Consider the following 17646-nt stretch of genomic DNA (forward strand, 5'->3'; position numbering starts at 1 on the left):
GTGGCAGGCAGTCCAATGATGAGAGAAAGTCTAACTTGAGTGGGTTTTTGTTATTGTCACTCTTTGTTTATGTTTCATTGTGCAAAAAATGAAAGCTGAAGTCAAGGATGTATACGAATTTGAGTGGTCAAATCCACGTGAGGGGTAAGCCATTTGTCACATACCACTCATTACGTATCTCTTCATTAACTTTAATAAAAAATGATTGCTAATGTTACCCTGATAGCTGTATATGATTTTATTGCTTGGCCGTTTTTCAGGGAGAGAGATTGCTTCTTAACTCTGCTATGGCCTTTGATGGAAAAGGGACATGAAGTAGATTTATACAATTGGCTTAAGGATCATTGTCTATTGTCACGTTCTGGAAAATGCCCATCGAAATTTTGTGGTACAGATATGGTTTGGTCGAAGGCACGCGTTCGAGATAAGTATAACTGGAGGTGCTCAATCGAAGGGTGAGTGTTTCAAACGGCTAGTGAAAAGTATTCGTTATGTATGTTATTGTGGTGTAACAGGAAGCATCTATGTTTTGTTATTTAGTTAAGTAAATATGAGTTATTAAAGAACATTATTACCCATATTTCTATTCAGATGAAGTAATTTGGATCCCTATTATATCGCTTTCCCCGAGGAAGTAAAGGTCGAGCTTTTATGCATGAGGTCATTTCCGAAACTCGGTATTGCTTTACCATATGCTGATTGATCACATAAAATGATTAAGATTCAAATGACATGGCCAATATTTTAACTTTTTTATGTTTTGCTGAGCTTGAGGTAAACGGGCATGGTAGTATTTTTAACTTAGCGTTTATCTCTGTCACTAGTCACGAAGTAGACCATAAATTAAAACTTAATAATTAAATAAAAACTTTGTGCTGAAATACGGTAGGGACATGGTTGCAGGACCACCTACTGTTTTGTGTACTTGATCCACATTGTCTGGTACCTCCCCATGTAATTTGAAACCTGGCAATATTGTGCCTGTCCATTAATATGGCGATAATTATTCTTTAATGATGACATCTGCCGACTGATAGCCATTATTCTGGGTTAGCTAAGGTCTATTGAATTATTGCTCTTGACTATATTAGAAATATCTTTGAAAATATTATTATTGATGAGCAGCCTGGATTTCATATAGATTGTTCAACACTAACTAAGTTTCTAACTGTTCATAACTACACTTTGGGAGGTTTTTGATGCTTGATTATAAAATGATGTTCTATGTGTGTGCAAAATTTAGGAAGCATTTGATTATGTAAGTGATTAATGATCATTTATTAAATGATACACTCATCTAGAATAAGTGTCAATAAATTGCATTGTTTGAAATTCTTTAATAGATAGAAAACAGGCTGAGGATGAAATTGTCCTACTTGGGGTGCTGTGTGGGAAGTACTTCAAGTGAAGTATACTCTCAATCGGATGGGATGTTCAACTGTGGACCCCTTGTTGCTTATTATAAATAGTAGGCTAATGCTGAAGTTGGGTTCTCTCCATGCTTACTCCATTCCCTGAACATTTAATCCTGCCAATTTTCCCTATTTAAAATACCTATTCCTAATTGTGCAAATAAACTTAGGTTTCGGTCACCTCCCTCAATAATCATTATTAGCCATAGAAGTGCGCTTTACTTGAGCACTGATTATCTTTTACCGTCTCACCTCAATTCAGCGTGATATTTTTGTTTTCTATTGCATTCCAGATGTGCTGGTCGCTTGCCTATACGCCATGGCTCCTTCTTCAGCAACATTCACTGTGAAATAAAGAAAGCATTGGAAACTATTCTTGGTTGGTGTGAGCGACTCTCAGTGGAAGACTGCTCCTGCCGTTTTGGTATTAAACTTGAATAAGGTTTTAAAATAATAATTGGAATCTTGGAATTAGAAATTAGCTTTACTGTCATTGCTATATATTGAGATTATGAATTTATTCTTGAGAGATACAGTGAAAGAGACACTTTGAAATGGCAATATACTGAGGATATATGTAATGCAATGAATTAAGGATTAATGAAGGCTGTGAATTCAACTCCAAGAGGGTCATAGCTAGTGTGCGGCGAAATAAATGCAGCAGTAGTTTGTGTTAAGCAACAACTTTTATTAAATAAGTGGAAACTAAACAACACATGCATTCCGTTGCTGTATAAAATATAAGTGATTGAGTTAGATGATTTGATGGTCTGTCTTCATTGTTTGCACTTTGCTCTTGTGACCACTACTGTTAACTCATCGGCAATCAAAAAGGTTAAGTTGCGGCACTGAAAGTTAAGTGCACTGAAGTAAGTTTATGTAGCAACTGAATATGCTGGAGCTATATCTTGTGTTTGTGACTACATCATTCCAATTGAAAAAACAAATATTTTACTGAAACTTGTTCCAAGATAATTAGCTAACGATATTTGAATTTCATTGCTACTGTTAGTTAAGTTATCAAATTTAAAAAAATTACGGATTCATATGCGATGAAACTGGACTGGTGGAACTGTTCCATAATGACTGAGACAAAAACTTTTTATTTAGTCTCGTCTTTTTTCAACTTTATTGTGAAATGTGTTGAAATGATGTAATTCCACTCACACTTCCTTTAGAACACAACCTAGGTTTGGACCATGGACGTCAACATCGGGTATGACCTGATAATGATGTCCAACGTCGAAACCTAGGTCATGTTCTAAATGAAATGTGTTTGGAATTACAAAGTGACTTTTTTCATTTCAAAATGTGTTGCAAATTCCATAAAGTTATGCGGGAGATAACAAATTTCATGAGGTGTGTTGGTTTATTACTAAGGAAAAAATGACTACCTAGATGCTGTAAGAGATAGCAGATATTTGATCGAATGCTTGAACATTAGGCAAACCCCTTTGTCTTCCAAACACCTTTCCCTTTTATCCTATCATTTTGTTCTCAAAACACGACCTCAACTTTCAAACAAACTCTCGGAAAGGATTTAGCCATGCAATATTTTGAGCAATATAGCCTCTTGAGAAGAATGAGGCCTTTGAAGTACATACGCCCCTTTTGGACCTCATTCACTTATCCCAGTGTCTCTTCCACTTTTCAAAACAATTGGCAAAGCCATTGTTTGAAATGTTCATCAGCTGCCACATTGCATTTACATTCTCCATCTCATCAACACCAACAATTTTGTGCTGTGGTGGCAGGGGTTTGCTCCAAGTGATGACCCAGGTTTTCTAAAAAAAGGCCATAACTGGAAATGAGTCGGGTCTACAGCTAAGACCCTGAAACAAAATCCCAGTCTTCCCAACAGTCAGTTGACAAGGATAATGCAATTAATTTGTTATTTGTCAATGTATTTATTGCTCATATGGCTTGGGGAAATTATTAGGTTGATACTTGTAAAGAACATGTCTGGAATATGATTCAGATTTATTTTTCTAGCCTTTGAACCTACTATCTATTTATTTTAGTTATCTCAATAAAATGAGAAAACAATCTAACAGAGGGTTCTTGACACTCTGTTTTTTCACCAAGCTATCAAAACCGGTGACAACTTAAGAGATAGGAGGTCTAGAAGTTGTAAAAGTCATTGGTTTCCTAGTAATTACTCTTGCTGTTGCTTTATAATTTGAAGTACTATTGGATTGTTATTGTTTTGTTGCCTTTTTTCTGGGTGAGAGGTAAAGATAATCTTTTTTGAATGCTTTGACCACATTTATTCATGTCATATAAATTTGAAAAAGGTCCTTTTTTATACTTACTATAAAACGTACACCAAAAATGATTAATCTACTATTTTCATAATTCTTTTAAAGTGCTTTTATATCAGGAAAATTTTAGTCTGAAACAAATCTGCTTGCATAGAGTAGTTATTTATAGAGTACTTTGACTATTTTATAATATTATCATTTTGTTAGTCTGTAGGTGGGTAGGTTTTGAATGGACAAAGATAGGCCACTGCAAAATTTCTTAGTCTCACATAACAAGACATAACCTGATACCCCACATTATAATAATCTCTATACTTCAATTCTGCATACATTCTACCTACCTTCATTCTTTCCAACATACCTATTCCTTTACCTTTCTTGCTCACCCAATGATCACCTCTAAACTAGGGTAAACTATAGCAATAGTAGTTATCAAGGGAGGCAATCAATAGCTGAGGTTTTTGCACCATTAGGGATGGATGGGAAAGGAGGAAGGGTGGAGAGAAACCTGGCATTGGTATTAGCCTACTCTTAACAAAATGTGCCAAGTGGTCTACCGCTTGATTTTCCATCTTATGGACAGCATATTCACTTAATGTGTTCTCAACAAAGCACTTCCAGTATGGATTGTAATGCCACTGAAAAAATGTACCATCTCCATGATTCAAACCTGGACCCACTGGGCGGAAGCCAGTATGCTAGTCACTGCAACATCCCGATCCCTGGGGCTATTGGTTTTAAGCAACTATTTCTAAGAAATAACCTAGGTAGCTGAATATTAATTGATCCATATTTACATAATTCCATAAATCTCTGCCTTTAATGTTGATTTGCTCTGTCTCAGGAAGTGGTAGATTGAAGTAATGAAGGGGATCGAGATGGTGCGGGGGCTAACGTACTGGCTTCCCACCCTGAGGGCGCGGGTTCAAATCCCGGCGGTGTTGAATATTTTTCAGAGGTATCTCGATCCCTACTTGAGGTGCTTTGTGGAGGGCACTTTGAGTGAGTACGCCGTCCGTCAGATGGGACGTTAAGCCGTGGACCCCTTGGTGCCTTTCGTAAAGAGTAGGCTAATGCCGACGCCGGGTTTCTCTCCACCCTTCATCCTTTCCTGTCCTTCCCCTATGGCGCAAATGACCTTAGCTGTCGGTCGCCTCCCCTCAAAACTACAACTACTACTTGAAGTAACGCACTGTATGGAGAAGATAGAGGCTTGCAGTCTCATTAAGTTCATTCATTTGAAAGGTTACAGTGCCCAGCAAATCCATGATGAAATAATGGAAGTTTGTTGAAATGAAAGGCTGCTTATGACACAGTTGTGAGGTGGAAAAGGAATTTTCAACTTGACCCCCTCGTCTATCAAAGATAATCAAAGAAGTAGAAGACCCACAGCTGAAGTTGCTGCAGTGGGGAAAGTGGAGGACTTTATGCTATTAAACTGAAGAGCAACCATGCAAATGATCATGAATGAGGCTAATCTTAGTTATGGCTGTGTCTGGAAAATTATATGCGAAGAACTGCCCATGTCACCACTCTGGTTTCCATGGTTACTCACTTCTTTTGAGGAGTAAACAGAGGGATCAGCAATCTAAGTAATGTTGCTTTGAAATTTTGCAACATCTACCATGCTCTGCCAAACCAAGCAACATTTTCTTACTCTCAGGACACAAAAAACCAGAGTGGGGTCAGATATTTGACTGCACAAATGGTGCCATTCAAGAGGTGTAACGGTGGTTTTTGATGCAAACTACTGAGTACTACAATGATGGCCTTAGAAAGGTCAAGAAATGCGTGGAAAAATGTAGAACTCTCGATGGTGACTTTGTAGAGAAGTCTTATGAATAATGAATAAAAACTTAGTTTATCTTGATTATTTTTTAGTAATAATTAAAAGCTTATGATAACCCCTCGTCACGGTCTTCAACATTCCATTGCCAACCAATAATGCCCTGCATCCACCTTTACACCTTCACATCAAGATAATTCTCATCTTTATAATATTAATAGATGGGATTCCATGGATAAAAGTCATGATTATAAATTATTATTTTTTACAAAAATGATGTTTTGGGTGAAAACATAATTAAAATATAACACAATGAAAATATTAAGTTTTCAGTGCCCAATTTCCAGTGATCGATATTTTTCAAGTTTTTTATGGGATGTCAGTGAATGAAATTTCTCCTTCTTAGGCTTTCTCTCCCAATGTAATTTCAGTGTCCAATTAGGTTCTCACCTTAGTTATTTACTTTTTGCTCTAATTGTCCTCATCCTTTTTATCTTCAAAAACATTGTTTATACAGTCCATAGATTCATTTGCATGCTATCAATATGTATATCTTTATTCAGTTCCACATACTTTTATCAATACATTCATTTTACGAATCAAATTGAATTTTATCAATTTGAAAAAATTCCCTTCTATTCCATACCCCTCTGCTTCATTCCATTTCTCCCTATAACCCATAATCATTCAAATCCCATATCAAAATTAGTTATCTCCAGGGTTGCCTCATTAAAATGTTTTAAATTTTTGTGCCTGTATTCTTGTCCAAAACCAACCTCAAAGTGAACATTTCAGTTTCATATCTTCTCTCTTGACTTAAAATAGTTCTTCTTCTCAATCTTGATAAAAATCATTCTTTTGGTAATGTGGCCAGTAATAAATTCAGGCTTAGTAATTACTTTTTTATTTAAGTTAATATGGGCATCATCATCCTGTCTCGTCCTTCCTATGAATATGTTCAAGAGGGTGGTCTTTAGGGTTGGTTGGCAGTTAGAAAACCCACAATATTTTTTCTAGGGTGTTAAGGGTATGCCAAATTTGATAAGGAATCATTGAATGGTGTGGAGGCTATTACCTGAAAACTCTGTTTATTTTAACTCATTACTTTGATATTGGTATTGGATCACCCTCTTAGTGTCATATATAAGGGTATTGTACATCTGAGTTCCAATATCATGGAGTTTTTTGACCATTACATTAAGGTCTTGGTGGCATATGGTTTCTGGATGATTGGTGAAAAACTTGGATTCGGTGTTGATTATGGGCCTGTAGATGGCTGGAAACTACTTTGTGAGCTGTGGTGGTAGTTAACCAATGCGTCTACATATGTACAAAGTTTTATTGATATCAATTAGAATGCTATTCAGCTAGAATTAAAGAAGATCCCCTTAAGTACTTAGTTATAGTTAAGTATACTTTTGCATGCATGAAAATCTGACCAGCTGAAGCATCTATGTAAAATATATTGAAATAAGAAATTAAATAAGTATTATATTTTAGCCAACAGTTTTGAAGAATTGCCTTTTGTGCAATGTCGGTCAGTGAAAAATCCTGTGTTTGTCCTTGAATATAGAATTTAGGTTTTGGAAAAAAAATAGGATAAACTGGCTGTCAGTTGTATACAGGTCACCTGTATAGTGTCATTTTATAATACCAGCTATTTACTCCATGAATGCATGTCCTTCCCTAACTCTCATGTTGTCCCACATTGTCAATTATTAGCTGGATAAGGATAAAATGTTGGTTTATTTGATTCATTAACCAATTTTCGTCAGTTAATATTCGATTTGTCGGGGAAAAGTCCTGCTTGCTTCTCATAACGTGAGTACTTGCTGAGTATCTGAAGATGGGCAGTCATCATGTTTTATTCAAATGGTACATTGTCCTCTGGCCTATACTGTCAACGGATATGTGGTAAAATATTGAAATTAAATTTAAAATACTTCGCCTTTCCACATAAACCACTTTTATTACTACCTAGGTTTCGTTATGGTATAACATCATCAGGTGATGATGTTATACCATAACGAAACCTAGGTAGTAATAAAAGTGGTTTATGTGGAAAGCCGAAGTATTTTAAATTTAATTTCAATATGAAGAATTTCCACCAAGTGACGCCAGAAACTGTTTCATTTGGTAAAATATTGTTATTAGAGAATATTTTATGGTGTAATATAACAATTCATGCCATAATAATACAGGAGTGTCATTTGCTCATTATATTAGTATAAGGTGGTCACATAAAATCTTAAGCTTTACACCTTGGAAAGTTTTTAGAAATCTCTTTCCATACTTGTGAGTAATAATTTCAAATTATTTTTTTAAATCTTTACAATTGGACTCATTCAGAGGTGAGTTGAAATACTGTTACTAGTAGAATCACATTAAGATTTATCATTCTATTTTAGCTCAAGTAGATGCAGTAGTAATGCATGCTTGTTGGTAGTTGATTTGCATGTTTTAAATTTGAATATAAAACACATTAACGCTTAGAAGAATCAATTGTTAAATAAATGCTTCCTGTTATCAATTTTATATATTCTTACTTTCCTTATGTCATTTCTAATGAAATCAAATATTGTTTGTCAGGGTTTGTTTATGAGTAGTATAGTCTTTTTGTAATCATGTCCTCCTCTTACATTGTTCATCCTGCAGATATCTGCCCACGAGTTGTCACTCGGATCTACAAGCAGTGCATTGACGTAACTGCAGAGTATGTCATAGCACATCAAGAGGAATGGGCACTCGGTGGGGTTGGTGGTGTTGTTCTTGTTGATGTTTTTCCAAGTGTGTACATGAGTCCCAACTACTTGGTCAAGCAAACTCCAACCGAACCGAGACCAAAGAGAATCCTGTGCATCGCAGACCTCAAAAGTTTGCCTCCGCGTGTGTGGATGACTTTGTTGGATGAAAAGTTTGAGGACTTGAAGAAGATTAAGGAAGAGTGCATTGATCAGTTGTTTGAACCACCGGCCAAGAAGAAGCGAATCTGTTGGAAGAGCAATGGGGACCGAGAAGAGAAGGGAGTGGGTGCTGTGTTGGCTCACCTGGCACAGATTGTTCTGCCAGGCACTAAGGTTGTCGGCACGATGCGTTGGGTACCACTACAACCTCTGCAGCGTCTCACAGGGCTATGTGGTGTGTCGGTGGAGTCGCTGGTTGCCCTTGATCAACCTGACACGAAATGCATGATGAATAACTTGAGTAAGTGATACTTAAAAATTTATCATTTTGACTTGATCATCATTGGTAATTCACTGATTAAAGGAAGGGTGTGACATATAATTCCATCATTAGTCTTCCCCTCTAACTTACTTTCTCCATTTGTCTCAAAGACCAGGTTTGAAATCATTCTGTTGTATACATCATATGAAATTATTTGCTAATAATAACTTTATTTAGCATACACGTCATTGGTTCTCCTCTTTTAAGTTCACCTTTTTGCAGTTAAGTTCGCCTAATGTGTCTTCTGGTGTGTTTTAGTTTTATTTTCTCCTGCTTTAATGTTTAACTTAGTCTTCCTACTTCTTGTGAATCTCATTACTTTGGGTTTTTTGTGATTGATGTCCATGCCATACTTCTTGAATAGTTCCTGTGAAGAATTCAATGAACAATCCATTCCCTGACTATCTAATTAACCAGTGCTTGATTATATGTATACCTAACTGACTTATCACATATCTCTAATCACTTTCATCCCCAGCTCAAGTTAGCCAGACTATATTTAATATTTCCTCTGTATTAAGTTAAGAAGCAATGGCAATATTTTCCTTTTCATACTCCCCTGAATGTCACTGCCCATCTCAATTCTCTCTCCTCTACCCTTACTTCTGCCATCTGATCCACATACAGGTAGCTATCTCTTTAAAGAGTAGCTATCTCTCCATTTTGCTCTTATGTTCTGTAATGCTTACATCCCTTTTTTACTTTTTAAAATATATTCTGGAAATCTTCAAAGCAAAGAAAGTTGTCTTCATTGTAATCTATGTTTCTTTATATTAATAATCTCATTGTTGATTTGGCATCATGAGCCACGGGATTACCTTGCATTGCTTTGGAGAATTCAAAAGAATTATTTTCATTATTTTTAGTATTCAGCCATTTTAAGTAGGTTTTGGATGGTCACAGACATGTCACAATAATGTATTTCTTTGCCTCTCCCAAGGAAACACAACCTGGCATTTGACACGGCAATAAGTCCCTCTTGAAATTCCACATTCTTCTTTCCTCTGTCCATTCCATTCAACATCCCTTCAACCATCAAATCCTATCATCTTGTGAAAGCTCCCTTGCCAAAATTCTTCTTATATCCCTATTACTTTGACCATTTTGGTCCAAAATATTTCCGAAATAAGTCAACCGTTCCATCTACTCAAGTTTATGAATTTACATTGTATTACTTAAATTAGTGTTTCTTTGCCTGCATTGTGATAATATGATTGCAAAAAGTTCAACTTAGTATTTAGTTCTATTGTTTCAGGCTTCACTTCGTGGAAGTATTTAATATCCATTACTAAAAAGAAAGAAAGACTCGTACTTTTCCACAGATTTTATTATATGGTACCGTATAATAAAGTCTGTGGAAAAGTACGAGTCTTTCTTTCTTTTTAGTAATGGATGTTAGTATTTAGTCCCCATCGTTCACAGTGATTACTCATCTAATTCCTTTTAAATGGTATTGATGAATAACATATAATAAAACGTTGTAATTCTTCTAATGAAATAAACTTAAATACAACCTAGGTTTCACTGAGCAGCAGCATCACAGTGAAACCGAAATCGCGTTAATGTTTATTTTAAATGTGTAAATACGAAGTTTTATTTTAGCATTATTCTCATGGAAAAATTCCGCATAGTAATGCCTGAAAAGATTAATTATAAATGGTGTTGACCTAGGTAATGAGTAGCAATTTTTGCTATCTAATCAGCTTTTATCCTTATATTTTGTTTTCTTTTAATTTTTTAGCCGAAAAGGATATGGACATTAATGAGTAGCAATTTTTACTATCTAATCAGCTTTTATCCTTGAATTTTGTTTTTTTTTTAAATTGTTTAACCTAAAAGGATATGGACTTTATTTGCTTAGGAGGGATATGGAGGACCACTGCGGAAATATGTGAAGAGGCACAAGTGCTGCCTCGAAGGGATGCTCGGCAGTACATACTGGAGTATATGTGGAGGCAAAACCATGGGTCATCTTCTTCTGTTGCCCTGGAGAACATATTGAAACATATTTCCTATCACTATCAAGAGACAAAGACGGAGTCTGTAAACGAGAATGACCCTTGAAAAACAACTTGCGTGTTAACATCTAAATCAATCTGGTGCTCTTTAAAGGTTGCTAGTAATTGTATTGTGGCTTTCATGACCTTTAAAATTTTTACCTCGTTATATACGTGTACCTGTGAGTGAAATTCCTAGCTGCTATTTTTTAAGCATTTTGTGTCAGCCACTTTTACAGTGTTCTTATAGTTATTTATGTTTTCAAAGAGTATATTCTGGGGTTTAATTCTTAGAGTTAACTGACAAGGTAATTTGTTTATATGACCCTCAAAATAAGATCTTGTAAAATAATGTTCCTGATGAGCAGAAAAAATGCCTTTGTCTAATTATAATACGCATATTTTTTTCACAGTAGAAGATCATTTGTCTGGAATGTTTGCCCCTGACCTTCACCAAGTAAATAATATTTTTTTGTTTTTTGATATATTACCTTGAGAAAAGGTTTTTCATTTAAAAAATTAGTAGTTCAAGCTTTAACCAAAAGTTGATGGCACATATATTGTATTTGGATATTCTAATCTGCGTTGAATATTTACATTTTTGTTGTAAAACTTGTGTTTTTGTTTTGAAGTTACTCAGTCAACTTCAGTATTTGATTAAATCTTTAGTAACACCAGGGAAAAGTGAAGGTGGACAAATATTGATAATTAAAAATAAGCTGAGTTTTGTTCCCAAATTTCATTTTAATTTTGTGAGTTTCCTTTGGTGCTAATGTGTATTCCGATTGGTTCATTGTATTTTCTTTATTTCATGTCACCTCTATTTAATTAGCCATCCATGCCACTGGATGCATAGCCTTGGATCACGTATAATATTTGAAGTAAGAAGTCTTAACTAGGTTTTGACGTAAAAATTTTGTTTCTTTTGAATGAGTGTAAAGTTCTCAGTTAGCTTAACGAGGAGTTGAAGGAAGTTATTTTGAGATAGCCAAGTAGTTGCATGTTCAAAAGTATAGTGAAGCCTTGAATTTGCATGTTTGAGGGAACTGGTGAAAAAATATTTAAAATTGAGAATGGGGAGAAAATATGAAAAATTGTAGTTTCATGTTGTTTGAATGAAATATTTCTCAGAACCATCACTGATTAAATAATATTGCAACAACAATTTGGTTAACTGTAATAAATGTTAGGAAAAAAGTACTAATGTTGAAGTATTTATATGTAAATTCATGTCATAACGGTTCCTAAAGAAATTTAATTATTATTTTTATCATAATTTTTCTATATTCATGTATATTTCTTATGGAATGTTCAAAGAAATATTTATCAATTTGAAGATTAAGTAGCTTATGACCAAGCTCATTCAATAACTATGGTCTTATTTGAAGTGATTTAAAGAAGCCACCCCCATTTGAACAATCTAGCCAAGTTTCACCAAGTTCAGGCCACCTTGCCATCAATGTCTGATGGTCATTTAAAAAATTTGATTAACGCACCCTATAATAATTAATTTATTGCCAAAAACTAATTTCACTCATGTAATATGCACAAGCCTAAAAGCTTGAAAGGGTTATGAATGAGACATGGAAAAAATACACCAAAAATTGCCATTTCATCTTTGTGGGGCAGTGAAATTTTTTGTTTATTCCACTTTTCAGAAATTAAACTTTGAGTTTTTTTAGCATTTATTTATACGGAGGGCTGTCTGGATCATTAAAAAGTATGTAAACTGTAGGATTTCATTCATTTGGGTTCTGTCATTACATGGTTTCTTTGTCTGTATTTTCTTTGAAAAGTTGGATTTACTATTATCATAGGTAATTCATGTGAGGGTTTTCTTTTAATATTTGGTGTAAATTCTTTAATTGACACCAAAGTGCTCTTGTTTCATGTTGAGAAGTGATGATTCTTCCCCTACTTTCTGTGCAAACTGTTAGCAGATGTGTAAGAGTAGAATGCCTAATTGTTGCCATGTTTGTAGTTTTTAGTAAAAGTGAATTACAGTGCCTTAGATCTAAAGTTATGGTGATGACATATAGGGTCGAGAATAGGAGAAGTGAAGAAGTTTTTTTTTTGTAGACATTTGAGGAAAGATATGGAAAATATGGATTCAAAAAGACAGACTGTGCTTCATATTGCCACTTTGGTCACTGTTTGCCAATTTAGATACATATAATATTTGTACATTCTCTCAATCCTTTACATCCAGCGATTCAACTACACCAAAGAGATTGCTAAATATTGCCCAGTCGTAAATTTGAATGAAGAGTTGTGTTCTGGGTGGTCGCTATCAGAGCTCATAATCTTTTTTTCTTTGTTTTGGGGTTTAGATAAATGGTCTTCTCTATTCATAATTTTTTAGCAATATTTATCAACATAATATTTTGGAATGGTTAACTGATAAAGGTATATATAAATATATATTGATTAAAGTATGAACTTAATGATTTTATGCCTCTTAGCAGTTGTGTTTGAAAAAAATATTTTTGCATGCATTGTTTATGCTTGGAGGGCGGTTGTTTCAAGGAAATGCTATTAAAAATGAGAAGGTTTAAGAGTGTTAAGATGAGTTAGTTAATATTCATATTGTATCATGAGTTGAGTGTCTATGGTAACATCGTTAATAATTCATCAATTTGAGTGGACTTATTTCTCTAGAAAAATTATTTTTGCATATCATTCTGCCCAAGTGTTGATACATATGTTTAATAGATCCAAGTGCATAAAGGTGTGTGCTAGTAATGATTGATGAAATTTGAATGTCAGTTCTTGATTGAAGATATTCTGAAGTGCAAAACAATGCTTCTGAATTCAACTAGGCATTTCTTAAAAGAAAATAGAAAACCGCTAAAGAGCTTTGGATTGACCCAAGTCAGTGGCTTAAACAATATTTTGGTTGAATATATGTTACGTTTTTCTTGATTTTGAGGGTGATGACCTGCACCTCGAGGTTAATAAATTTAGGGTACTGTTGTTAAGTTCACATGCTCGAGTGCATATTGTTCTCATACTCAAAGGTACACTGCATGGGTACAACTAGAAGTGTTTGTAGCTCCAGGAACTCTGGGCTTCATAGTTATTGTTGAAACCAGTGACTTTGAAGTGGAATATCTTATGTGTGGGTATTTTTAGGGTTAGTTAATTTCATAAGTTCTGCCAGTAGGTTTTGGTTTGCCACCTCTTTCAATGCCTTTTTAATTTAAGACATCAAGAATATTTTCAACAGTGTTTTTACTCATATATTTTCTTACAGATAAAAATATTTTTTGTCACTTACCATCATTCAGTTGGAAGTTACCAAGAGTAGGCACTCTTTCAGTATTTGGTCAACCCTGATTATGTGCAGCAGTTTTTTAACTTCTTAAATGATACCTTATGTTTTGGTTATCAAAGTATTTTTATGCCAGCATTTTTCCTAGTATCGGTTAAATGTACACATGCTGGGTAATATTCTAAGAGAATTTAACCTATTGCTAATTATGACAAAATGTGCTTTTCTGCTTATTGTGAAATTTGCCATTAATACCCATTTATATCTCTTGGCTGTGCGTACAGATAAATTTATGGCAATTTTGATGAGCACATCTAAATGCTTCATCATGTGTGTGTGAGTGTGTTTGGCAAAATCTTCCCGCACAAAATATTTTCGGATCTTTTAAAGTGAAAAGTATATTTTGTGATTTATTTTTTTTATGACGTCTGTGTGGAGATGCTGATGACATTTCATTACTCAAGTGCCTTAGGATTCTCAGCTAATGCCAAAGACTGATTTTTAAGCTCCACTATTGTATTTTTTTACTGCAGCCATATTGCTTTTAAAGGCATTTATTCTCTATAGTAATGTGAAGGAGTTGAAGTTCATATTTTCTTGTTTTGTACTTGTTGCTATTACCATGTGCTGATGCTTTAACATATGTTAAGAAAATTGGAAGAGTATAATTTCTTGTTTTAACTAGGTTTCAGCCTAAAAGTCAGGTTGCCAATGTTTCTTCTTATTTTTCCCAATGTAATTCTTATGCTGTTTTGGGTGTGCCCTGTAGCATTTATAAGTGTTTAGGTTTTTATAAATAATTTTTTAGACTGATAAACGTCTGCCAATAGCTGCAGTATCACCTAATAAAACAGTGGAAGTGTGGCTTTTTTGAACATTTCCAAAGTTGTGTATATATAAGATAATAATAGAACTGTTATAATTTTTTATTATATAAAATATATGTTTATCAATTGTTGCTTTCAACAAATTTGTACTCATTAGTTAAAGTACATGGACACATGTGTAGAGCTATTACATGTTTCAGAAATCCTTATTATATTGAAATAGTTTTTATTTGTTTACTTCTGCAAATAATCTGTCACACTCATATCCTTCTTTTGTGATCCATTTACTAATCACATAAGGTGCTGCTTTGAAAGAAAGTGAAGATAGGAGAACTTTTTACTTAAAGTTTGTTAGTTGTGGTTATACTGATTAATAGTATAAGCATGTTGATGCCACTTCATATAATTTAAAATGTTTGACTTATTGTCCATACCTCTATGCCATACCATATAATTGCAATGGGGCATAATATTTGAAGTTGTGACTTTGCTTGAACATAATTTGTGTAAAGTCAAAGGTCGTTTGGAGAATGAGTACCCACTTTTCATTTTTCACAAAGTTATTATTTATTTCCATCGAAATTCATTTCATTTGGGTTTTTCTAACATACCTCCATGTACTAATGTGTGCAATTGGAAAGCAGTATTAGAAATATTTGGAATGGCTCAATTTAACTAATTTAATGTATTGTTCCTGTCATGTAAAATTCATGTAAAAGAAAATAAATGGTGCATATATGAAATATAAGTTTTTCTTATTGGAGCTGTGTTTAAATATACTTTTAACTTGTGTTAAAGTTTGACCTGTTGTTAAAAGTAATATACCAGTTTTACTGTCACACTTTAATTCAAGTTTTGTTACAGCCTTTGTTGTGACAAGCAAATTTGATTTTTCCTTGGCAACAAGCATAGCGTATGTAGAATAAGGGCATGCCCCAAGAAAAGGAAATTAAGTTCTTTCTTGTGTGAAATAGTGAAGGAATTCGGTAGACATGGTTACTTGATGCCCATTTTACCTTTTTATTAAAAATAATTTAGGAATTGATCACACGTTCAAATGTTAACTATCTTTAAAATAATAATATTTGTTGAGACAATTTTATATCTTATTTATTACATTTTGATGAGGAAATTCAGTAACAGACTTTAAGAAATCACAATAATACACATTTGGGTAGCAGAAGGTATATATGATTTCAAGGGATGAAGATATACAAGTATTGGTAATTCGATTGCTTTTATTTCACAATGTATATAGACAAGATCGCCTCTCCAGAGGAAGCAGAATGTTAAAATTAAATCAGTGTTTCTTTCGAAACGGAGAAAAGACCTAGAGACTAACTGTGAAATTGTGTAGAGCGAATCATCATTACCCCGTGTGAAATCCTCAAATGCTAACAAATTATTCATAGGCTGTTCCTTCCGCAAGTGACTTGAGTGTACTGGAAAGTTGTCTTGACTCAGTGTTTTGGGCCATAAATCTGGGACCTGTGATTCTTGTGGGTGATTTTAATTTATCAATTTGCTGGGAATCTCCCACGAACGGCCACCCACTCAATTCCAATGACAAATTTTTGATTGAACATTTTGTAAATGCACTCCAACTCCCATAACACACTCTCGAGAGCACCTGCAATATGGCTGGCCCCTGGACTACCTGCTCTCGATCGCTGTGCCCAAGGCAATCACCCCCGGCAGACACATTTTCGACTCAGACCACCAGTCCATTGGTGCCCATTTCTTCTTCCGTGGCTCCTGGAAATCCCACGGGGCTCCTCCCACTCCATCTAAGCCCTTTCTTGCCTGGTCGAAGGTTCGCTGGGAGGATGTCAACCGCTCCCTCGACCTTATTCCCTGGAGTGTCCTTTCCTCATTATCCCTTGAAGAAGGAGTGGACTTCTTTCATGCTGTCCTCGAGGCCGTCATAAAAGACTTTGATCCTCTAGTTCTAGCCCAAGACAAAAAAAATTCCCCTCATGGTTTAAACAGGATACTATTCATGTTCTGGGTAGCAAAAATCATGCTTAGCACCTCCATAAGGCCGTCCCAAATGTGGAAACGTGCTGATCATTCATTGATCTATGCTGATATTCCAAATTCCTCGTTTGCTGTGACTATGAAAACTATTGGCAGACTGTCTCCTCTAACATTTCCTCTAGCCCCAAAAAATTCTAGTCCTTTATCAACCAGTGCCATAATCGTTCTCAAATTCTTGAAGCACTCCTATGGTACCCAAAAAGCTGCAGGATCAGAGAGACCCAACCTCTTTCTTAAATTCTTTTCCGATTGCCTGCAGCCTGCTTCTAACCTCAGTATTACCTCTGTCCATTCCCTCCTTCCTAATATAAACCATTCCCTATCCCACTTACAGACAGACTCCCGGGAAGTCTTTCAATACCTCTGCAAAATACCCCTCCATTGCTCACCTGGCCCAGATGCTCTCAGCCCTAAATTTATTCACAATTGCCCTTCAGCCCTCTCACAACCTTTAGCCATCTTTTTTAATCGCTGTTTTTCTCTAGGAACCTTCCCTCCTCAATGGAAATTTGCCAATATCATTCCGATACAGAAAACAGGTCCCTAGAATGATGTTTCAAACTATCGCCCTATCTCATTGCTTCCAATCCTGTCTTCCGTTTGTGAACATATTATTCTCAACAGGATTTATTATTTCACCTCTCCCTTTCTATTTCTCAGCAGCATGGTTTCCTCCCAAGCAGATCATGTCTCACAAATCTCGCCGTCTTTCAGCACCACACGGTCATGGCAATAGACAAATCAAGTCAACTTGAAGCCATCTACCTTGACTTCTCTAAGGCTTTCGATGCTCTGCATCATCAACTTCTCCTTCATAAACTCAGCCAACA

The 17646-nt window shown here is 35.1% G+C and overlaps 1 protein-coding gene across 1 annotated transcript; it reads left to right on the forward strand.

Annotated features, from left to right (window-relative positions):
* Positions 1 to 28: 28 nt before the first annotated feature.
* On the forward strand, positions 29 to 15506 carry LOC139692381 (uncharacterized). The gene is made up of 5 exons (XM_071590542.1): positions 29 to 144; positions 261 to 455; positions 1706 to 1836; positions 8115 to 8663; positions 10546 to 15506. The coding sequence occupies exons 1-5, from the start codon at positions 89 to 91 to the stop codon at positions 10746 to 10748; spliced, it is 1134 nt and encodes a 377-aa protein (XP_071446643.1). The 5' UTR covers positions 29 to 88; the 3' UTR covers positions 10749 to 15506.
* Positions 15507 to 17646: the final 2140 nt, after the last annotated feature.

The sequence above is a fragment of the Hetaerina americana genome, unplaced genomic scaffold, assembly GCF_022747635.1.
Source record: "Hetaerina americana unplaced genomic scaffold, ioHetAmer1.1.p SCAF_4, whole genome shotgun sequence".
NCBI classification, from domain to species: domain Eukaryota; kingdom Metazoa; phylum Arthropoda; class Insecta; order Odonata; family Calopterygidae; genus Hetaerina; species Hetaerina americana.